Here is a 24,755-nt window from a genome sequence, read left to right on the forward strand (position 1 = left end):
AATGTGGTAACTGATCCTCTTTTCAGAGCAATCAATAATGCAAGTGGCAACCCAAAGGACGATGAGTCTCTTAAAGGAGTGAGCTCCATATTGGGTATCAGTAAAACATTCTTGGATCTTAAAACTGTTTGTTCTTCCATCCAGAATCCTTATTAAACCTCTTGAAGGAGAGTAGAATCCACATTGCCTCTTCAGAATGGATTGCTCAGAGTTTGATTAGAGCACAGCAACTGTTGCCTGGATCCCTTGTAATACAGGAAGTGAGGAGCTTTGTGAGTGGTAAGGTTGCAAATGTTTGCATCTTTAATATTTAGCTTGCTTTGTGACTCAGCTGGATGAGTAATCATATTACTGTGTTAGACTTTTCAAATACTTTGCCTGGACAGATTGTTTGCCTTAAATTACATTAGATTTATGCATTCTGAGATGTGTATGATCCATCATACAGCTCACAATTGCATCATCCCCCTTTTCGAGCATGAGCTGGATCTCAGCAGTGTTTTGCATCATCATTTTCTCTGTGAATGTTTGATAAGGTGACTTGTTTGTTTATCTGAATTTATTTTTATGCTTTTTATTCACTTGACAGTAGAGATAGTAGACAAGAAAGGTGTGTGTGTGTGTGTGTGTGTGTGTGTGTGTGTGTGTGTGTGTGTGTGTGTGTGTGTGTGTGTGTGTGTGTGTGTGTGTGTGTGTGCGCATGCGTGCGTGCATGTGTGTGTGTGTTTGGGGGGTTCTGGACTTGAACCTGGATCCCCATGAGCCAAAAGCTTTCCTATGATATGACCATAAGTAAATGTGTGAAATGCTGTATTGTGTGTAGGGTCATACTTAAAACATGAAGCTCTGCAGCCAAACATCTGTCAACTGAGGTTTCTTGTTCCACCACCAGGATCTACAACAGCACTGGAAAACATTCAATTACTAGAATATTACTTTCCAAGTCATTCTTCTGTTTTATGTGTGGTGATTCCCTCTTTCCAATCATCAAGTCAATCTTCCCACATTTAAGATCTTATTACAGAGTAGGAGGCTATTTCTGCAGTAATGTGCTGTTCAGGAAGAGCGTGTGTTATCGCTGTACTTTCACCAATTGAACACAGTCCATTTCACTAATATCAAGGAGCTCTTCCAGATTCTATTAGTTCATGGGTTTGTGTGTGTATTTTGCATGTATGTCCATTACACACTGCGTGTCAAGCGCAGCCCATAAAAGGACACAGCAAATGACTAAACAGGTCGCCTTGCCCCATAAATCCTTGTTTCACAAGTTTCATTTAGATATACTGTTCCACTTATGTAATGCATCAAAGGCAAAACCAGTGAAATGTGAAGCCATTTTGTTAGGTCACTATGTTATGGACAAGTGTCAAGGAGCTAGAGTGTAAAGTATACTCACATGTCACTGCTTAGCTTGAGTTAGTACAGTTAGAATTTCAGCTCTGAGGAAAGCAAGTCTTGAGTGACATGACAGCTTTAACTGACGCAGCATTGGGTTGGTGTTAAACTTTAACTCTTGTGTTGTCTTCGAACCAGGCCCTCGCCTTTATTGGATATTATAGGCCAAAGGTCTGTTTCCTTGTTATACCAATGTCTTTATGAGCACAAGAGCTCCACACACACTGTGGGAGAGCACAGGATACACTGTGGAGGATTCAGTTCGAATATCCACATATTTTTTGCTATATCTGAAGTACTGCGGAAGTTTAGGGGAGAGGTACTGTTTTCATTTTCTGCTTGATATTACTATTGGAAGCATTGACATTAACATTAGTTAACATTATAGTTAACATGAACAAATAATGAACAGTACTTCTACATGATTTAATAATTTGGGTTAATTAATAGCATTTATTAATCTTGCTTATGACTTAATACTAAAATGTCAGTTGTTGCATTAAAGTCTTATCCTATCGAAATTGCAAAATTAAATTTATTTGCTGACATTTGTGAAAGAACAAGAGCTGCCTCAGTGGGTTAATCCTGTATCTATAAGTGTATACTGTTAAATAATTTTAACTGTCCAACACATTTGGGTTTTCATGGATGAATAATTTGCTTATCTTGCAAGAGATACAGCAGTGTTTGGCGGTGGACTAACAGAGTATATAACACGCAAACTCTCTATGTGGACATTTTTGGCAGGTCATTTGCTTGGTGAGCACTGCTGTGAGGAGACCAACATGGAGAACAAAGTCACACAGATCTCTCGAGAAGATCTGGAGGACCTGAAAGAGGCTTTCAACAAAATTGGTCAGTTCTGTGAAAGTTCTTTCACATTGCCTGAATCTCAGCAATAATTGTAGTGAATTGGTATGTTCGAACATGTGAAACAGTGTTAAATCACCTGACTTGGTGCTTGTGAGGTGTCAAACATTACCAAAGATTGCAATGAGGGCATAAATGTTATGTCAAAGGTTGCTTGCAATGATGGATTCAACTTTACCACTGTATAGTTTATCATTAATAATATCTTTCATTCTAGATATTGATAACAGTGGCTATGTCAGTGATTTTGAGCTTCAAGAGCTCTTTCGAGAGGCTAGCTTTCATATTCCGGGTTACATGGTACGGGAGATTATGGAGAAATTCATCGCTGGTGATACCAACAACGACGAGAAGATCAGCTTTGAAGAGTTTGTTGCGGTATGCCGGACTATCATTGTTTTTTTATCCTGTTATTACCTCATTACGTACTCTAAATGACAGTGAATGGGAGATTTGGGATGTTGAGTTCCAAAACTGATAAACTCCATACCCATTAGACATTTTTGCATCAATTTAATTGTGTTTACCTCTCCCTGTGGTGCTACTGGTAGTGTGTTGTGTGAGCAGCTTCAGAGACGCAGGTTCTGGTCCCATGAAAAAATTACCGTATTCACATAAGTAATTGTGACTACGATTAAGAGGTTGCATTTTTGCTTTGAAATGACATGTTCACTTAACTGACAAATAGTTTTAGGGTTGGGGTTAGGGTCCTTACATTTATATAGCGCTTTTCTAGGCACTCAAAGCCCTTTACATAGTATAGGGGGAATCTCCTCATCCACCACCAGTGTGCAGGATCCACCTGGATGATGCCATGGCAGCCATAGTGTGCCATAATTCCCACCACACACTAGCTATTGGCGGAGAAGAGAGTACAGTGATATAGCCAATTCAGGGATGGAGATTATTAGGAAGCCATGAAAGATAAGGGCCAATGGGAGAATTTGGCCTAGGACACTGGGGTTATATCCCTACTCTTTACAAGAAGTGCCCTGGGATTTTTAATGACCACAGAGAGTCAGGACCTCGGTTTAATGTCTCATCCAAATGATGGTGCTTTTTTACAGTATTGCGTCCCCATCACCATACTGGGGCATTAGGACCCAGACAGACTGCAGGGTGAACACCCCCTGCCCTATTACCACTTTCAGCAGCAATCTAAGTTTTCCCAGGAGGTCTCCCATCCAGGTACTGGTCAGGCTCAACCCTTCTTAGCTTTAGTGGGCAACCAGGCGAGTGCTGCAGGGTGATATGGCTGCTGTATTACATCATTTACAACTAAAAATACAAATAGCTTTTGGTGCCACTCTGTGGGCATTTCAACTCAACAACACTTCCACCTTCAACCACAGGGGATAGTGGTTCAAAATTCGGTAAGCACAGAACAATTTTAGAAGCAAAACTTTCAACCTCCTGTCACAGAATTCACTGTGGATTTAGTCTGTAAAATCTTCTCCACTGTGGCTTTCAAATCTCATTCACATTTTTGAGTATATTCAAATCAGTTGCAATGCATCATGTTTGACATTGATGACTTCAAATGCCAATTGATTCAGACAAAGATCTCTTTAAGAGATACCTACTGATGTTTTCTCTTTTGCAGTTTTAAAGCTGTTATCGCACTTTATTCTTCAGGTCTATCAGGAGCTCAGAAGTAAGGAAGTGAGAGAGACTTTCCGCAAGTCCATCTCTAGGCGGGATGGGATTCGGTCGTTTGGTGGAACATCAGGGATCTCAAGTGAAGGAACACAGCATTCTTATTCAGGTGAGGACATATACATCCTCAGGCCAGCCTACATTTAAGTGAACATTAAACTTACAGTATATAGTGCTTTTCTTACATTACACTCAAAGAGTTTTACATATTGAACAGGGAACTCCTCTCAACCACCACCAGTGGGCAGCTTCCAACTGGATGTTGCCACAGCAGCCATAGTGCGGCAACGGCAATACACTTACCACACACCAGCTATTGGTGGAGCGGTGAAAGTAGAGTGATAGAGCCAATTCAGGAATAGGAATTATTAGGAGTTCTTGATTGATAAGGGACAATGGAGAGAATTTGGCCAGGACACAAGGTTTACACCTCTACTCTTTATAAGAAGTTCCCTGGGATTTTTAATGATCACAGGGAGTAAGGACCTCGGTTTAACATCTCATCCGAAAGACAATGCCTTTTTACAGTATATTGTCCCCGTCACTGTCCTGGGGCGTTAGGACCCACAAAGACCGCAGGGTGAGCCCCCCCCGCTGGCCTCACTAACACCTCTTCTAGCAGCAATCTTAGACAAGTGGTCTCCCATTCAGGTATTGACCAGATTCAAACCTGCTTAGCTTCAGTGGGCAACATCTTAGAGCTACAGGGCAGCCATATCACCCAAAGTCAACATGAAGTCAAATTGTCTGTTTAATTTCTCACTGCACGTTCTTGGTCTTATTATGTACGTTATTACAAATAATTAAAAAATGGTCTTCGCAATCTTTCATCCAAATGTAATCACTTGCTCGGCCTCTGAAATTACTTTTCTGACATCAGGCATACCTCTTAATATTTCAATCCCTATCCTCCTAACTACTTGGATCTGTTTTGGTATGTAATGCTCACTTTTCATGATCCAATCATCCTTCCATTGTATGAAATCAAAGCCCATCCTAAATTTTTTTAATATTATGTTTCACTGGAAAATACACTCACTGACCACTTTATAAAGAACACCTATATCTATTCATGTGATTCTCTAATTAGCCAAGGGCAATGCAGTATAATGCATACAATTATTGTTCACATCAACCATCAGTATGGGGAAAAAATTGGATCTCAGTGATTCTGACCATGGCATGATTGTTGGTGCCAGATGGGCAGGTTTTAGTATTTCTGTAACTATTAATCTCCAGGGATTTTCAAGAGAATGGTGCAAAAACAAAAAAAACATCCAGTGAGTGGCATTTGTGAGGGAAAAACACCTGATGAGAGAGGTCAACAGAGAATGGCCAGATGGGTTCAAGCTGACAGAAAGGCTATGGTTATTTAGATAACCACTCTGTACAATTTAGTGAGCAGAATAGCATCTCAGAATGGACAGTTCGTTGAATCTCGAGGCGGATGGACTACAACTCCAGAAGACCACATCAGGTTCAACTTCTGTCAGCCAAGAACAGAAAACTGAGGCTGCAATAGGCACTGAGATCAAATATTTTCCCCATTCTGATGGTTGATGTGAAGATTAACTGAATCTCCTGACCCGTATATCTTCATGATTTTATCATGCTGCCACACAATTGGCATTTGTCTAGTGGCTAGGATTCGGTGCTCTCACCGCCGCAGCACGGGTTCGATTCCGGGTCAGGGAATGTGTTTTTCAATAATTAGCCCTGTCTCTCAATTATTATCCCTGTCCTTAAGAAACCAAAAATCACAGGACTTAATGACTACAGACCTGTCGCCCTGACATCTGTGGTCATGAAGTAATTTGAGAGACTGGTGTTGGCCCACCTGAGGGACATCACTGGACCCTTTCTATATTCCCTTCAATTTGCTTATCGAGCAAACAGGTCTTTGGATGATGCAGTCAACATGGGATTGCATCATGTCCTGCAACATCTGGACAGACCAGGGATATACGCAAGGATCCATTTTTGTGGACTTCAGCTCGGCTTTCAACACCATCATCCCAGCTATTCTCCAGACTAAGTTAAACCAACTCCCTGTTCCCATGTCTATCTGTCAGTGGATTACCAGCTTTCTGATGGACAGGCAGCAGCTTGTGAGGCAGGGAAAATTCACTTCCACAACCTGTACCATCAGCACTGGTGCCCCCCAGGGATGTGTGCACTCCCCACTACTCTTCTCCCTGTACACCAATGACTGCACCACCAAGGACCCCTCTGTCAGGCTCCTGAAGTTTGCAGACGACACCACTGTCATCGGCCTCATCCGAGATGACGATGAGTCTGCATATAGAAAGGAGGTTGAACGGCTGGCTGTCTGGTGCAGTCAAAACAACCTGGAGCTGAACACGCTCAAAGTGGAGATGATTGTGGACTTTAAGAGGAACACCCCAACATTGTCCCCTCTCACCACTCTAAACAGCACTGTGGCAGCAGTGGAGTCATTCAGGTTCCTGGGCACTACCATCTCACAGGACCTGAAGTGGGAGACACACATCGACTCCATTGTCAAAAAGGCCCAGCAGAGGTTGTACTTCCTTCGCCAGCTGCCAGTGGAGGAAGTTCAACCTGCCACAGGCTCTGCTGATACAGTTCTACTCAGCAGTCATTGAGTCTGTCCTCTGCACTTCAATAACTGTCTGGTTTGGAGCAGCTACGAAATCAGACATCAGAAGACTACAGAGGATAGTTCAGACTGCTGAGAGGATTATTGGTTGCCCCCCCTTAAAGAACTATACACTTCCAGGGTGAGGAAAAAGGCTGGTAAAATCACTCTGGACCCCACTCACCCTGCCCACTACCTTTTTGAACTGTTGCCTTCTGGCCGGCGCTTCAGAGCTCTGAGCACCAGAACCGTCAGGCACAGGATTTTTCCTCAGTCTATCCATCTCATGAACAATTAAATTGCCCCATTGAGCAATAATTATGTGCAATACACAGTTAACTCTGTTTATATTATCCTACATATCCACTTCTGCCATTACATACATTGCACTGTACATAAAATTCTGTATTTTTGTTCTTTATAGAACAGATTTGTAATAGATTTGAACTACGTGTGTGTATGTGGGTATGTATGAAGGTGAGTGTATGTACATATATGTATAATTATTTATTTTTATTATTCTTTTTTGTTTTTTGTTTCTATTATCTATGTCTTGCTGCTGTTTTTGTATTTTTGTACACTGGAAGCAAATTCCATGTATGTGTAAGCATACTTGTCAATAAAGCTGATTCTGATTCTGATTATATAATTGTTCGAATAAGTAGATGAACAGGTGTACCTAATAAATTGATCACTGCGTGTACGTCGCTTTATGGAAATAATTGGGAATAATGTTTCATGTTGACTTGAACTATCAACTATCTTTGATTCAGGTCATCAAGATATATTAGAAACAAGTTATATAAAAAAAACACCAAAAAAAAACAAGCTACAACTTCTGTATACCCTGGCTCAGTAACAGTTCATTACAGACACTTTCACATCAAGATATTTCTCTATATAAGATTCGTAGAGCCTGCCACTAGTTCATGGGCTTAATACCCAGGAAACACATACACACTAATAAATGCATAACAAAAAACAACTTTATGCATGTTGCTTTGGATGGAAGCAAAAAAGTTAACTTATGTAATGTCTACTGCTGCTACAGTAGACAGAGCCAACCCCTGATTGAAATTAGATTTGTAAGTCAATCTTAGACCAAATGTCTCTGAGATTGCCCTCATTTTTTTAAGTTTTGTGTTTTAAATTATTCTTAGATGAAGAAAAAGTGGCCTTTGTGAACTGGATCAATAAGGCCTTGGCAAAAGATCCAGACTGCAAACATCTCATCCCAATGGACCCGGAGACTGACAGTCTATTCAAATCTGTCAAAGATGGAATATTGTTGTGGTAATATGAGAAAAGCTGTGATTTTACATTCTTTGTTTTTCTGCTTGTTGTTCCTCCTTGAAGTGTTTATTGTTGGTTTTTTTCTGTTGTGAAATATGCTGAGCTATTAATGTGTCAATAATTACTGTTACTGATAAACAAGAGTTCATGTTAAACAACCTTTTGGCAATCTATTTGCAGCAAAATGATAAACCTCTCCCAGCCAGATACCATTGACGAGCGGGTCATCAACACGAAGAAACGCACCCCTTTCATCATGACTGTAAGCACTCTTGCTTTTGAAATTTCCAACATCAAAATTTTGATTTTTTAAAACCACTGTGAATCATAAAGGTTACATTTCACCCAAAATTACAATATATATATATATATATATATAAAACATATAGATGGGAACTCCTTCAATCCTGTATAAAAAGCATCCCAGGGTGATTCCTCAAAAAGTTGTATTTTGTTATTATGCATTAACAACATATTGTTTATAGTGACATTATTTTCATGACAATTAAGTACATCTAACCCCAATTTCTTATTATGGTAAGGTGTCCGGATATTTATTTTTTACTTTGTGTCTGTACATAATACTATTTATATATGAATTAATTAGTAATTTTACTTAGTAATTCTCATTATTCTCAGTGGTGTTTCAAATTAGACTCTCATTAACATAATGCAGTATTTTTGTATTGTTAATATTTAAATCAGCATAAAGGCAGGACAAATACTACCATTTTGTATAATAATTTTTTTTTGCATTATAGTAATACAAATTATTATTATATATTTTTTCCATTGCAGTAAAAAGAATTTGAGGGTAAAAAGTGCTGAATTGTCATGAAAATAAACCTCTTTGGGTGAACTTGATTTAATTATAGTTTTATTCAAGACAAAAAAATTTATTATTTAACATGTCTGAATTAACCTCAATGTGTTAGTTTGTACCAAGAACATTTTAAGGGTTAGGTAAGGTAGAAATAGCCCCTTAAGGCTATAATTGCAGGTTTCACTTTTGAACACTCTTTACTTCTCTTCGTAGAAAGTGCATGAAGTCCAGTGTTTCGGTTGAACGTTTACAATTAAATGATTATCTGAAATGCTGATTTAGAGACAACCAATAAACATTTATCTTTTCCTTTACTGCCCTGTTGTCTAATGTAGGACAATTTAGTGTTAGCACTGAACTCCGCTTTGGCCATTGGCTGCACCGTGGTCAACATTGATGCTCAGGACATGAAGGCAGGGTCACCTCACCTTGTGCTCGGCCTCCTCTGGCAAATCATAAAAATCGGCCTCTTCGCTGACATTGAGATCTCCCGCAATGAAGGTCATTCCCCAGCTTTAATAGCCTGAATTGATTTTAGTGTCCATGCTGTTTTCTAATGATGATAATGACAGCTGCATAAATAACTAATAGCATGAGTGTGCATGAGTGACTGATTTGTGCATATTTGTGTAACACGTGTCTGTGTACTTATGTGTGTATGTGTAGCTCTAATTGCTTTGCTGGATGAATCAGAAGACCTGGATCACCTGATGTCAATGTCCCCTGAGGATCTTTTATTGCGATGGGTCAACCATCACCTCAAAGCTGCTGGCTGGCAACCAATCAGAAACTTCAGTGATGATATCAAGGTACATGCACATTTCCCATCCCTCTTGACCAAAGGTCTTCGACCCACTCAGTGATACATTTCTTAAATATTATTATTTTACTTAATATATTTTAATGTGGGAGGGACAATGACATAGAAGCATTTCACTATAATGAGTTTGTTTATGTATCGTATGATACATATTGTACCATACGATATTAATATTTTTTTAGACCCCTAATATTTATATATATAAATGATTTGTGTTTATTTTACCCTTTGTTTAGATTATCATACTTTTTAACATGTTATAATTTGTGTTTTTATTCTGGATTGTCATAGCTTAATATTGAATGTCAGGGTCTGCGTCAAGGCTAAATCACTGAAGTCTATACATTGCAGGGATTTGAAAAGTATAAAAAATACTGTAAATGATTGAGACCTGATAAAAAGTTTGTAAGTCAGTTTTAATGTGACAATCATATATATATATATATATAAACTTGGAATCTGCTATTTATAATAAAAATTAAGAAACATCAATATATTAAAATTAAGTTATACGTTGTTGTAAAAGTTTTTATTAAATTTTTTATTATTATCATTTTTTTAATTCATGATCCATTATCATTACTAATGGAAGTTATCATAGCATTACTTTTAAAATCTACAGTTTTCTATGTGGCAGTCCCTTGGTGGGTGGAAAGCATTGACAACCCTGCTCTAGATCGCAATCAAGAGCATTGGGTTAAAGGGATAAAAAGATACACGTTTATTACAGTAATGTATTTAAATACAGTGAGTCATCAGTCCATTATCTGATTGATATCAAGCCATTATAATCATGCTTTGGACTTGCTGACTATGTAATACGTTAATGAATCACTGGCTTCGAAATAAAAGCCTATATAAAAATCCAGCCTTTTATCTCGTTTGACATAAAATTCTTTGAACTCTCATTTATGCATGTCAGTTAACAGTGCACTTTTTGTGCTCTCAGGACTCCAGGGCATATTTCCACCTGCTAGATCAGATCACACCGAAAGGAGAGGGGGATGATGAGATGAGGATTGACATTGACATGTCCGGTCTCAATGTAAGTCAGTCTGTATGTGCAGCCAATGGCCTTTGTTTCCTCACTGAAGGGAACACACTGATTTGCTTCCTGTGTCAGGGTTTGTTCCACCACTTAAAGATGCATTAGTGCAGATAAGAAAGAGTGGCCTTGTGATACCCAACACTGATTACTGCAACAACACAGTGAAAAGAAACACGAGAACAAAAGAAAACAAAACTGGATCAAGAAGGCAGATGTAATTGAAATGTTTTAAGACATTGTGGCTACGGCAATTGGATTTTTATGTCCCATCTGCTTTTTCTGACAAAACCAATCAGGTTTAAAGTGGGAAGGAAGGTTTACCACAGGTTTAAAGTGTTGATTTAAAACTCAACAGAGCATTACCCTTAAACACCTAATATGTTTGGGAGAGAAAGTAACTCGTTTTTAGCACCACTCTGTGAACATTTCACCATGGAACTGCCACGATATGTCTAAGGAGCCACGAAATATCATTTAGCAAAAAGTCGCTACAGTTACTGTAACGAACACTGGTGAGGGCACCTTCCCCTTCAGTCATCGGAGATCGGGTTCACCTGAGTATTAACCAGTAAAACCACATTTCCTATTAACCCACATACCTAGGTCTGATTATGCCCCAGCTGTTCTTTGTTATCTCGTCCCTATTTAAATCATGTCTGTTTTCCACTTCACTGCGAAGTCTTGTTTGCTCCGGCTACATTACCAAGCGTTATCCTGTTTACTCTGAGATTTACCGTGTACCAACCTTGCTTTGTTCTCCGACCCTGTTTGATTGCCACTGCCCTGTGAGTACCCAGCCTGTTTATCGATCTCCATTGTCTGCTGCCTGCCCTGATCTTCTGCTTGCCCTGTTATCGTATCTGCCTGCCTACTATATTCCTGTCTGCTTGTGGTTTGACCCTGCCTGTACGTTTGACTATTCCTCTGTCCAATAAAACCCGCTTATGGATCTCAACCCACTTGAGTCTTCATTACAGAAGACTTCGCCAAACATCGATCCAGCGGTGATTTCACGTATGGCCGAAGAACTCTCTGTTCAAGCTAACCTGCTGGCTTCACAACAACATCAACTCGGTCGGCTCACGTCAGCGGTAGAGGAGATGATGCGCTCCATGCAAGCCGTTCACCAGCCCGCGCCTGCACCGGCACCGGCAGAACCTCAAGCCAGCGCAGAAGCCGCCGTCAATCCCCAGCTCCTCCCATCCGCCAGCCCACGATTCGCACTACCCGACAAATTTGACGGTACGCCTTCAAGGTGTAAGGGGTTCATCATGCAGTGCTCGGTTTTTCTCTCACAACAACCGGCGCTGTATCCCACTGATGACAGTAAAATTCTCTTTAAGAGCTCTGTGCTCATGGGGAGAGCGCTCGACTGGGCCACCGCGGTCTGGACCAACCAGGGGTTCACCCAGTTCTCCTTCGACTCGTTCAGGCAGGGGTTGATTGATGTCTTTGATCACCCCGAGGGCGGTAAGAACGCCGGCGAACAGCTCCTGGCTCTCCGCCAGGGAAAACGCACGGCGGCGGATTACGCACTCTCCTTCCGCACCCTCGCCGCGCAGACCGGTTGGGTGGAATCCACTCATAAGCTCCTCTTCCGGCAGGGTTTGAATGCAGAGCTCCAATCTGAGCTGGCCTGTCGTGATGAGGGAACTTCACTAGAACAGTTCGTCTCCCTGGCGATCCGCATAGACAGCCTCATACGCTCCAGACGTCCAGTTCAGTGGTCCCCAGCTCGGCGCTCCGCACCTTTTCCAACGGCGCACCAACACCACGATACATCAGAGCCTATGCAGGTCGACCGAACCCACATCTCTCCCGAGGAGAGGGAGCGCCGTTTCTCCAATCACCTTTGTTTATACTGTGGCCAAGCAGGACATCAACGTTCCAGCTGCCCTACACGCCCTCCACAACCACAACGGCCAGGGGTGAGTCTGTTAATTTCCTCTACGCAGTCTAAGACCTGCCTCGAAGTTCCCGTTAAGCTCATTTACCTAGCGTCCAGTACCGGTGCGCATGCCATGATAGACTCAGGAGCGGCGGGCAACTTCATTGACGAAGGTTTTTGCAAACTGCACCATATTCCTCTGACGGCTTGCTCTCCTTCTTTGACAGTGGCGGCGCTAGATGGTCGTCCCCTGGGATCCGGCCGAGTGTGTTACACCACCATCGATATCCTCCTGCAGGTGGGTGTATTACACACCGAGACCACGCGCTTCTATGTCATTCACTCCCCTCACAACCCAGTCATTCTTGGTCTTCCCTGGCTCTGATTACACGAACCACAAATTTCATGGCGGAACAGTCAAATCACGCGGCGGGGTCCTGACTGCTCGGCGAGATGCTTGAAGCCCGTTCAACCCGCCACCGTGGGGGCTACCAAAGTCTCAGAGGGGTCTGACGCCTTCCCCTCGATACCCCCAGCATACGCTGACTTGAGTGAGGCGTTCAGCAAGGCCAGGGCATCACTACTTCCGCCTCACCGTCCCAGCGACTGCGCCATCGAGCTCAACCCAGGAGCTACACCACCCCGAGGCAGAATCTTCCCCTTGTCGGAACCCGAGTCCCACGCCAAGAAATCATACATCGCGGAGGAGCTGGCCAAAGGATTCATCCGTCCATCCACTTCTCCGGCGGCAGCCGGGTTCTTCTTCGTAGGCAAGAAGGATGGTTCTCTTCGTCCCTGCATCGACTATCGTGGCCTAAATGACGTCACCGTCAAATTCCGGTACCCTCTGCCCCTGGTTCCCGTGGCACTGGAACAACTGAGGTCAGCAAAGATCTACACTAAGCTGGACTTGCGCTGTGCTTACAATTTGATCCGCATCCGGGAGGGGGACGAGTGGAAGACCGCCTTCTCTACCACCAGTGGCCATTATGAATATCGGGTCATGCCGTTCGGCTTGTCCAATAGCCCCTCGGTGTTCCAGTCCCACATCAACGATGTCTTCAGAGACATGCTCAATCGGTGCCTGATCGTCTACATTGACGTCATCTTAATTTACTCTAACTCTCTCGAGGAACACGTCATTCAGGTCAGGCAGGTACTGAAGCGACTGATCGAACACCAGCTATACGCCAAGGCAGAGAAATGTGAGTTTCACCTGAAGTCCGTCACGTTCCTAGGATACATCATCAGCCCTGAGGGGGTGGCCATGGATGACAGTAAGGTTCAAGCCGTTCTAAACTGGCCTCAGCCCAACACGGTGAAGGAACTCCAGCGTTTCCTGGGATTCGCCAACTTCTATCGGCGGTTCATCAGGAACTTCAACACCGTCGCCTCACCACTCACCGCCATGGTAAAGCAGGGTCGAACCAAGCTTCTCTGGTCCATCGATGGTCTTCAGGCCTTCGACCATTTGAAGGAATGCTTCACCTCCGCGCCGATCTTGCATCACCCCAACCCGGACATCCCCTTCGTGGTGGAGGTCGACGTGTCTGCCACAGGCATTGGGGCTATACTCTCCCAGCGCCAAGGTAACCTGCCTAAACTCTTCCCCTGCGCCTTCTACTCCCGCAAACTCACATCGGCCGAACGAAATTATGACGTTGGCAACCGCGAACTCCTGGCCATGAAGGCCGCCCTGGAGGAATGGCGACACTGGTTGGAGGGAGCCAGACATCCATTCCTGGTCTTTACGGATCACCGCAATCTGGAGTACCTACGCTCTGCCAAACGACTCAGCCCCAGACAGGCCAGATGGGCCTTGTTTTTTACTCGATTCAACTTCACTATCTCCTACCGCCCAGGATCCAAGAACGTCAAGGCCGACTCACTCTCACGACTGTACGAGGCCGAACCTCATGGCCCCGTTGCCGAACCCATAATCCCCTCCAAGTTGATCCTAGCTCCCGTCCAGTGAGACCTCCTATCTGACATCGCCCAGGCCACTGCTCCGCCTCCGCCCGAATGCCCGCCTGACCGGACATTTGTGCCTCCCAGCATCCGGGAGAGGGTAATGCGCTGGGTGCACGACGCCCCGAACTCTGGGCACCCTGGCATCACGTCCACCGTTCGCCTCTTAAGGAACCGCTTCTGGTGGGAGACGCTGGCCACCGACACAGCCGACTTCGTGAGTAGGTGTCAAACCTGCAACATGGCCAAGACCCCAAAACAACCACCTGCAGGCCTGCTCCAGCCACTACCCATTCCACAGCGCCCCTGGTCGCACCTCGCTGTGGACTTTATCACGGACTTACCCAACTCCCGAGGCCATACCACGATCCTCACCCTCATTGACCGGTTCTCCAAGGCCTGCCGACTGATACATCTACCCAAGCTTCCCACAGCCCTCGAGACTGCCGAGCAGTTGCTGCAATACGTCTCCCGCTACTACGGACTTCCCGAGGATATTGTCTCGGACCGGGGTCCCCAGTTCACGTCCAGGGTCTGGAAGGCCTTCCTCCGGCTCTTGAACATAAACGTCAGCCTCACTTCAGGGTATCACCCACAGTCAAATGGTCAGACGGAGCGCCTGAACCAGGAGATCACCAAGTTCCTCCGAGCGTACTGCCACCGCAACCAGTCGGACTGGAGCCGCTTCCTTCCTTGGGCCGAGTACGCACAGAATTCCCTTCTCAAACCAGCTACCAACCTGACCCCCTTCCAGTGTGTCCTGGGGTACCATCCCCCTCTCTTTCCTTGGTCCGGCGAACCTTCGGAAGTTCCCGCGGTGAACGATTGGATTCAGCGCAGTGAGGCGGTGTGGGACCAAGCGCACGTCCACCTACAGCGGGCGTTAAACCGTTCCAGGGAACAAGCAGACCGCCATCGCCACCCCGGTCCAGATTACTCCCCGGGCCAATGGGTTTGGCTCTCCACCCGAGACCTTCGTCTTCGCTTACCATGCAACAATCTCAGTCCTAGGTATGTGGGTCCCTTCAAAATTCTAAGAAAGATTAACCCTGTCTCGTTTCGCCTTCAACTCCCTACTAATTATCGCATTTCCCCCACTTTCCATGTCTCCCTGTTGAAACCGGCCGATGGCCCGATGGCTGAGGAGGAGGGGACCCCCGGACCCCCCCCCTGACTGTGGGTGGCGAGGAGGCCTTCCTGGTGCGAACTCTGCTCGACTCCCGACGACACCGAGGTCAGATCCAATACCTGGTGGACTGGGAGGGGTACGGTCCGGAGGAAAGATCCTGGGTCAGTACGAACGACATCCTCGACCCCAACCTCATCACGGAGTTCCATCGGATCAACCCGGAGAAACCGGCCCCTCGACCTCGGGGGAGACCTCGGCACAGGTCGCGTCTTCGCGTCAGGAGCCGCTCACGGGGGGGGGCTCTGTAACGAACACTGGTGAGGGCACCTTCCCCTTCAGTCATCGGAGATCGGGTTCACCTGAGTATTAACCAGTAAAACCACTTTTCCTATTAACCCACATACCTAGGTCTGATTATGCCCCAGCTGTTCTTTGTTATCTTGTCCCTATTTAAATCATGTCTGTTTTCCACTTCACTGCGAAGTCTTGTTTGCTCCGGCTACATTACCAAGCGTTATCCTGTTTACTCTGAGATTTACCATGTACCAACCTTGCTTTGTTCTCCGACCCTGTTTGATTGCCACTGCCCTGTGAGTACCCAGCCTGTTTATCGATCTCCATTGTCTGCTGCCTGCCCCGATCTTCTGCTTGCCCTGTTATCGTATCTGCCTGCCTACTATATTCCTGTCTGCTTGTGGTTTGACCCTGCCTGTACGTTTGACTATTCCTCTGTCCAATAAAACCCGCTTATGGATCTCAACCCACTTGAGTCTTCATTACAGTTACGTTATAATCATGAGATCAGGCTGCATGGCAAATTCCTAGCAACTGAATAGTCACATGCTAAAAAACACTCAACACCTTAGCAACCGCATAGCAACACCATGACAGCCACCCACAGCAGCTTAGCATTGTGGCAGTGAATTTTGCACATGCAAGCACCACTCTTATTTTATTCAGAAAATGTAAAAGTCTAGTTTGAATTTGTCTCATGTTTTCCACATCTTGATGATAAAGTAATCTAGTGGGAGTGCATTCAAAATAACCTTGAGTTAAAGGACAAATACAACAATATACAACCATTCATTGCTAGCACAGTCTATTTTTAAGCATACAAATGAAAAATGTAGGTTACTCAAATTCAGAATAGGCTGCTGTGTGAGAAATGTGTGTTTGTATTGTTGCACATAAGTATTGTAGTATTATTGTGGCAATGAACACCCATAAATAACATTGTGACATGATGATTTATAATGCTGCAATGTCTACAAGATAAACAAATGTTTCTGCTTTAAAGCAATGTTATTTTGATTTGATAACTGTATCATTTAGGAGCGTGATGATGAAAGGCGAGCCGAGCTGATGCTGAGGCAGGCAGCCCGTCTGGACTGCAGACAGTTTGTCACACCGCAGGATGTGGTGGCAGGAAACCATAAGCTCAACATGGCCTTTGTGGCCAATCTTTTCAACACGTACCCAGCCTTGAACAGACCCACCAGCAATGGCATTGATTATACAATTGAGGGTGAGTTGCATTATTTTATTTCTTGAAGCTATTCTGCACAAAAAGTGGTGTATGCAATGTGGGACTCTTAGAACAGTGTTTCCCAACCACTGTGCCGCGGCAACGATGGAAAATTATCAGATTCCACAAAATAAATAAATGCATGAAAAAAATAAATGATAATTTCAGGGATAAACTCCTCACCTTTCAGAGAAATGTGCCATTTTGAAACCATTATCGGTCACTTTTGTGATTTTGAAGAGCAATGATTAATGTGCAGAAGTGAGTGATATTTATACAAGTTAAGCGTCTTTCATATGACTCACGTCAGCACTGCAGGATATATTGAAGTCTATGAAGTGACGTCACTTTACATCAAAGTGTTTTTCTCACACATGTTTTTGCTTCCCCAATAATGTCTTTTGAGAGTACTAAGCAACAAGAAATATTTAAAAACTGTCCAAATTTGTGAAGAGACATTGAATGTCTCATAATTTCTTTTAATTAAATAATACCTTATCGTTTATGAATATCAGAGACCCCAGTTATTGAACTAATTTAAATTCACAAAGAAAATGCTTCGACCTAAACATAAACGAGTCCTTTTATTACTTTCTGATATCAAAGCAACTGCAAGATTTTTTTCTCTCTTCCAAATACATGTTTTCAATGTTTATTGTGCACACATCTCGCTTTTTTATGTGGCAAACTTGTAAAATCGGCCCTCTGTGACGCTCTCTGCAACTCTTATCATGTAGAGGTCAATACTGTGCTTGACGCTGGGTTCAACCTCCAGAATCAAATTAAAACTGCCATGAAAGTCATCTGTACGAGGCAAAGACACAAAATCAAATGACAATTGCCTCAGCATCAGTCTCCCTTGATGCATTTGATTACGCACAGGCGAGTTTAAGTCGATGTGGACCAGGAGGAAGGTTTGAGTTGTCGATTGAGTTCTGTTCAGTTCATTTTTTACGTGTTTTGTTCATATTTTAACCGTATTTATTTTTTGTAATATTGTGTTGTTCATATGTCGTGTTTTAGTGGCCTCCGCTGTCACTGTGGGGAAAAACATTCATCTGCTTCGTGTCTGTTGTTCATCTGTTGTCTTCGTAAATAAATAAATGTATAATCTGCTGTATGCTTGTCCTGTAAATTCATGATTAAAAATTTAAATGTGAATGAAAATGAAAGCTATTAAATGTTGTAACGATGAGCAGGAAGGCAGACGAGGGGCGAGGATCTAACTGCAGTGGGTCTTTATTTAAGCAAAAATGACAACACAACAAAACAGGAACAAAGGAAATATCCACAATGGGAAAAATAAAACAAAACACGGAGGACATAAACTGGGAAACAGGCAAAACAAGCATCCAGAAACATCAACAATCGACAAAGACTGAACAAAGAACCAGGGTTTAAATACAGAAGGAACAAACAAGGGAATGAGGGACACCTGGGGAAACAATCAGGGAAGGAGAACCAATCAGGGGAAAACCAATCATAAAAAGAAACTACAGAGGACTACAAAAACCAAACAGGAAACAGGAACTAAACTAAACTTCAAAATAACAGCACAAAAACAAAAAACAACAGAGAACATGACAAATGTGTTATTATCATTAGATTATGAAAATTAAAATGACAGGTAATAATAGATTATGACGGAATTTTTACGACCCTGTCCGGACTATAAGGGTTCAAACTACATATACAATTTATTAACACAACAAGGGCTGGAATGGCAATCTGGGATACTGGGCATTTTCCCGGTGGGCCGACACACATTGGGTCCGATCATGGGCAGATTGGCTAGCGGGAGAACCGGAACGTGCCGAATGGTCCGCGATAAGCAAAAATGAGCCGCTGCATTATGCAGAACAGACCACAAAACAGCGCCGCGATATGCAGAAAAGGACAGTGAACAACACATACCCCCCACCCCCCAGTTGCCTTGTGAAATCCAGGGCTGATTTCTCTTTTCAGTCCAGCCCTGAACACAACACTGGTGTGTCTAAGAAATGATCCCTTTCTCTTCCTACAGGGGAAACAAGAGAAGACAGAACATTCAGAAACTGGATGAATTCCCTGGGGGTGTCTCCACACATCAATCACTTGTACAGGTAACGAGGCCATTTGTTTAGTTTGCTTCTTTGACATCCTTTTCTACTACAGCTTTGTTGAAGTATCAGAACCAATGCTGGCCCTGGAATCAGAAGCTAAAACAATACAGATAAATAATTCAGCAGTGGAGTCTATGTTTCCAGCAACGTTTTTTTATGCACATTTTGGGATACCACATTAAAACTGCTGGATGGAAACACAAAGATGCGAATAAATCTCCAAAATGTGCATAAAAAAATTATATGCTCACTTGAGGTGGATACATTTTTATTCGATAAGAAGAAATGCACATAAACTATGATGGAAACACTTTCAGTGGCTACAATTTCTCCGGAAGTGACATTTCATCCTTTTGCACTCCCTTGAATGGAAATTTGGCTTTGAGCACTGTTTTTCAGATAAATTTCGCATAAATTAATGTGTCCTTCAAGTTGACTTGAAGAAAAAATCGTAATTACGAGTTCCGAGCACATGAATGACCCAGAGAAGTTGGAAGTTCAAGTGGGAAATTCTGAATTCTATCTAGATGATTCCGGAGTTTTTGAGATGGGAGGAGTCCTAAAATATCAACATGGCGAAGGAGAGTACAGTTTCTGTCATGAATGGTTTTCTTCATTTTTCTAAATACAGCTAATTGTTAGCACTTGCCATTTTGGTCATATTCATTTATGTAAATCAGCAACCTTTCTATGCATGTTGTACATATTTGCACAGTGAATATTTAACTTGTATTTGACCAAAATTCCATTATCGTCAGCAAGCTAACTGAGAGATATGTATTATGGTGTATGTATTAAGTTCCTCAATGAATCTGGCGTCGTCCATGTTTCCTGTTCTTTCCGACAACAAAGTACTTGAATACAACGTACTCGTAATTACCATTTCAGAATTGGGAAGTAGGCATATTCCGATAGCACATGAAGGCAGCATCAATTCACAACTTGGATGGAAACATAGCTTCTTGCATCATCTTGGCTTAACGCATATTCGTGAGTCCCTTTAGGGTCCAAAATAATTGCCAAGGCAAGCATCACTTTTTTTGTTGCTCATACCTTAGGTTTGTTCCAAACCCTTAACTCAAAGTAATAAACTTCAACACCCATGCCATCCCAACAATATCCAACAGTAGAGAACACTTCAAAAGTGTTGTTCAAAGTCACATCCCATAGCATTTGCTTGTTTAGGAGTGAACATATTTATGTGATAAAAGAGATCTTTCATTCGTCCCTCTCAAACTTACTGTTTTAATAGGACATATGCCAACACAGAGGAGAAAACTGTCCTCATCAAGCCATTTCATAGGGTCTTTGACATGTGTGCTAACATTGGATGCTTTTTCCATGAGGATATTATGAAACATGATAACAAATTGTGTGCATTTTTTCATTATTAACATCTTATTCTTCAGAGATCTGCAAGATGGTTTGCCCATTCTTCAGTTATATGAGAGGATCCAAGTACCTGTCAACTGGGCCAGAGTCAATAAATCTCCATATCCAATACTGGGCTCCAACATGAAGAAGGTTTGTACCAGATCAGCTTTGAATTTCAATATTTTGAAAGTATTTTCCAGTTAACCCTTGAGATGAAAGAACTTGATTGCCAGTGAGTCTCAATTTTATTCTTCATTACTTTAGCAGTCAGTATGCAAATATATGTTTGTTTCTGACAGCAAATGAAGTAGCCCTGCACTAAAACATGCAGAATTTGTATTATTCCCACTGAAATTATTTGCACAGCGCTGCTTCAGGGCGCTAGCTAGCTCAGATTGAAATTCAAAATGTATACTATATTTGTCTAAAATGATATTTATGTATGAAGAACTGCTGTAGTTCTGGGTTGAATTATACATGTAATGTTAATTTGTCTAACACATGTTTGTTTTGTAGCTTGAGAACTGTAATTATGCAGTTGCACTGGGTAAAGAGGAAGCAAAGTTTTCCTTAGTGGGAATTGGTGGTGAGAATATCAATGAAGGAAGCCCCATGCACACCCTGGCATTGGTCTGGCAACTTATGAGAAGGTACTTCATCTGCACTATATAGAACTGGGTCATTCCTCTTATGCTCTCAGTAAGTTTAAAAAAAAATAAAATTTCATGAAAATCCTTGTATTGAAATTTAAGGAAGTATTTTTTAAAAGACATGCTCTTGTCAAGATCAGGCCCTTAATATTATGTTAGAGGGGCAAAATGCAACCACAGAATGGCGCTTGTCCTTGATTATGCAAACATGATTTTGGTTTCAACTACTTCATTACTTCCTGGTTTCAACGTGGTATTCCAAGGAGAGTTTAATATTTTATCCAATAAACTGAAACATGCAGTATATGATGGGGACATAAAAATATATTGCATACAGTGTGTAACTACTGCCAGTGCCCGTGAGAGCAAAAATGTGCAATCATCATTCAGAAGGGATATCGGTAGTTAAGGTTTCTGTGATCCCCATTCATTATAAGAGAGGCAAGAAATACATGAAAATACCTGGAATATTCCTTAATAATGAAACACAGCAAAAATGGCAACATCTGCTCAAACCATATTGAAGTTATTTAAAGTTCACCCTTACATTCACTTAATTGTGATGTTGTGATAAAATAAAGCTAAATAGTATGATTTCCATTTTTTAAATTGTGAGTTTAGTATTTTATCCAACATTTTGAGATAAATATGATGGGGACATGAAAATGTACTGCATAGTAGGAATGATCCAACTATTCCTGATGGTTATAGCTTTGACGTCTATTCATTGTGCTGCATATTGTAGATTAATTAAAACATGAATTACATTGTCTGCAAATACTAACTCTCTTGTAGGTATACACTGAAGGTTCTTTCTGACCTCGGAGAAGGAGAAATTGTCAGTGACCAAATTATTGTCAACTGGGTGAATGACACATTGAAAAAAGGCGGCAAAAACTCGTTCATCAATGGATTCAAGGTGACTGGACCAGCCACGCATTCTATGCTCAATATCAAAATTCCTTTCATGTATAGAAGAAGAAAAAAACATTTCAAATTTAAATGAGCACATATATCATTTCACATTTGTAACCTCTTTGCAACAAGGCTTGGGAAGTGAAACCTGCTTTTTAAAGCATTGAGTGATGTAAAAGTACACATACTACATTCACATGATACCAGATATGCCTAAATGGAAATGAAATTTCTCTCATGCATTGTAAACAATCTATCATTTCAGGACAAGTCAATCAGCACTAGCCTGCCAGTGATCGACCTGATCGACACCATCGAGCCCAAAGCCATCAAATACGAGATGGTGAAGAGTGGAGACATGACCGCAGAGGACAAGCTAAACAATGCAAAGTATGTTTCCACTCGGTTCCTCATAAATTACGCTGATATCATCTGACACCAAATTGCCTCTTGTCTCGCCACCGGCAACCTTTTTCATATCTGTGTTTCCCACTCGCAGATATGCAATCTCTGTGGCACGAAAAATAGGCGCCAAGGTGTATGCCCTCCCCGATGACCTTGTGGAAGTCAAACACAAGATGGTGATGACAGTGTTTGCATGCCTTATGGGAAGAAGCTTGAAGAAAGTAGATGGCTGACCTTTTTGAAGGACATTTCGCTTTTGCACAAAACTCACTTTAGCACTTTTCTTCCACTAACTTAACTCACCAGCTCTTAGAAATTATCACCTTATCTGTACTTGAATATTTCTTTAGACCTTGATCTTTGATGAATTTTCCTCCCTTTAAAGACCCCATGAATTAGCTTGATGAGCACAGTTTTTTCCTGCATTTCCTATTGAAATTAGAAGTTAGTGGGACATATCGAAGTGGTCGTCCCTTTTTTAATAGCAAATAGTGTTTTTTCTCGTAATTTTTTTTCCCAGAGGTATTTCATAAAGTACTTAAAGAACTTTAAAAAAGTTCTAAGCCATAAAACCAAACCAACAAGCTCATCCTTGAATCACAACATTACAAATGTTGATTTTAAGTAAAAAACGTTTTTGAACTTTGGACAAAAAGACAAAGGTACAAGACTGTGCACATTCCAACTTTCATAAGGGCAAAAACTACAATCCCATGAAGCATTGCGAGTACGTTTTTAAAAAAAGAAATATAAAAATATAACATTTGATTTAAAGTTGTTGATTACAAGTATAGAATCATCTTGTTTTAAATTTATTGCAAAATATTCAGCAAATGATACAGCAAAATATATAAGTAATTTGAGAGTATCGGGAGACCGACTCGATTTGAAATTCAGCTATTTATTGTGATTTTTTTAACAGAAGCATATACCACCGATTAACAACTACTGAGCTCACAGTAGGTCTGTCTTTAAAGGTTATGTTATATTTTTTTATACTCTAGCATATATACCAATCAGCCACACCATTAAAACCACCTGCCTAATATTGTGTAGGTCCCCCTCATGCCACCAAAACAGCACCAACCTGCATCTCATAATAGCATTCAGAGATGAAATTCTTCTCACCACAATTGTACAGAGTGGTTATCTGAGTTACCATAGACTTTGTCAGTTCAAACCATTCTGGCAGTTACAGAAATACCTGGCCCGTCTGGCACAAACAATTATGCCACAGTCCAAATCACTGAGAAATATTTTTCCCCATTTTGATGGTTGATGTGAACATTAACTGAAACTCCTGACCCGTATCTGCGTGAGTTTATGCACTACACTGCTGCCACATGATTGGCTGATTATATAATCGCATGGATGATTGTTGGTGCCAGACGGGCTGGTTTGAGTATTTCTGTTACTGCTGATCTCCTGGGATTTTCACACACAACAGTCTCTAGAATTTACTCCGAATGGTGCCAAAAAACATCTAGTGAACAGCAGTTCTGTGGTCAGAAATGCCTTGTTGATGAGAATGGTCAACAGAGAATGGCCAGACTAGTTCAAACTGACCAAGTCTAAAGTAACTGAGATAAACGCTCTACAATTGTGGCGACAAGATGCAGGTTGGTGCTGTTTTGGTGGCACGAGGGGGACCTAAACACAATATTAGGCAGGTGGTTTTAATGTTGTGGCTGATTGGTGTAGATGGCCTCAAAGTTAACAAACATGGACATAAAGCCAGAAAACTCCAATATTGATTTTATGGGGTCTTTAATTTCAGCATTCTCTCAATGACATAATGACTGCAGGAGAGCATACACGTCTATACAATGATCATTTAATTACTATATAAGATGCTGCGCCGAGATATACGATTATTTAAATGCATTCTTTATTGCCTTTATATTTGTGAATCCTTGTAAATGTTTTTAATTTCCAGTGACTTATTAAAGTGCTTCTATCAATTGGAGACAGATTGTAAATTTTTTTAGAATTTTTTTACAATACATAACTAAAGAAGGCATCTACAAGAAATATTTGAGACACTTAGATCTGTACATTCATTCCATTTATTTAATCAGGCTTGCAGTAGATGAAGTTGGCAACCTGCTCTGGCATACGATCTGACAGTTAATGCATTCTTTTAATTTTGGGTGTCAGTCTAAACAGTGTTAGTTCATCCAGTGACGCGCATGATTCTGCAGAGGAGGATATTACACAGTGAAATTTAAGTGTAAAGCAAAGGAAATGTGCCAAAATGTTAATCTTCTCAAGCCA

At 41.9% G+C, this 24,755-nt stretch overlaps 1 protein-coding gene across 2 annotated transcripts; it reads left to right on the forward strand.

The window, feature by feature from the left end:
• The first annotated feature begins 38 nt into the window (after positions 1-38).
• On the forward strand, positions 39-24,460 carry LOC127645500 (plastin-1-like). Of its 2 annotated transcripts, none has more exons than XM_052129141.1 (16): positions 39-279; positions 2,146-2,253; positions 2,486-2,646; positions 3,904-4,033; positions 7,702-7,834; positions 8,015-8,096; positions 8,993-9,158; positions 9,324-9,466; positions 10,427-10,522; positions 16,843-17,035; positions 19,059-19,137; positions 20,547-20,661; positions 21,028-21,161; positions 21,957-22,080; positions 22,342-22,466; positions 22,576-24,460. In XM_052129141.1, exons 2-16 carry the CDS (start codon positions 2,184-2,186, stop codon positions 22,712-22,714), a joined length of 1,890 nt encoding a protein of 629 aa, XP_051985101.1. In that variant the 5' UTR covers positions 39-279; positions 2,146-2,183; the 3' UTR covers positions 22,715-24,460. The 2 variants fall into 2 exon arrangements, with proteins under 2 accessions (XP_051985101.1, XP_051985100.1); XM_052129140.1 differs by lacking the exon at positions 39-279 and adding an exon at positions 1,567-1,717.
• Positions 24,461-24,755: the final 295 nt, after the last annotated feature.

Source organism: Xyrauchen texanus, chromosome 6 (assembly GCF_025860055.1).
Source record: "Xyrauchen texanus isolate HMW12.3.18 chromosome 6, RBS_HiC_50CHRs, whole genome shotgun sequence".
In the NCBI taxonomy this organism is placed as follows: Eukaryota; Metazoa; Chordata; class Actinopteri; order Cypriniformes; family Catostomidae; genus Xyrauchen; species Xyrauchen texanus.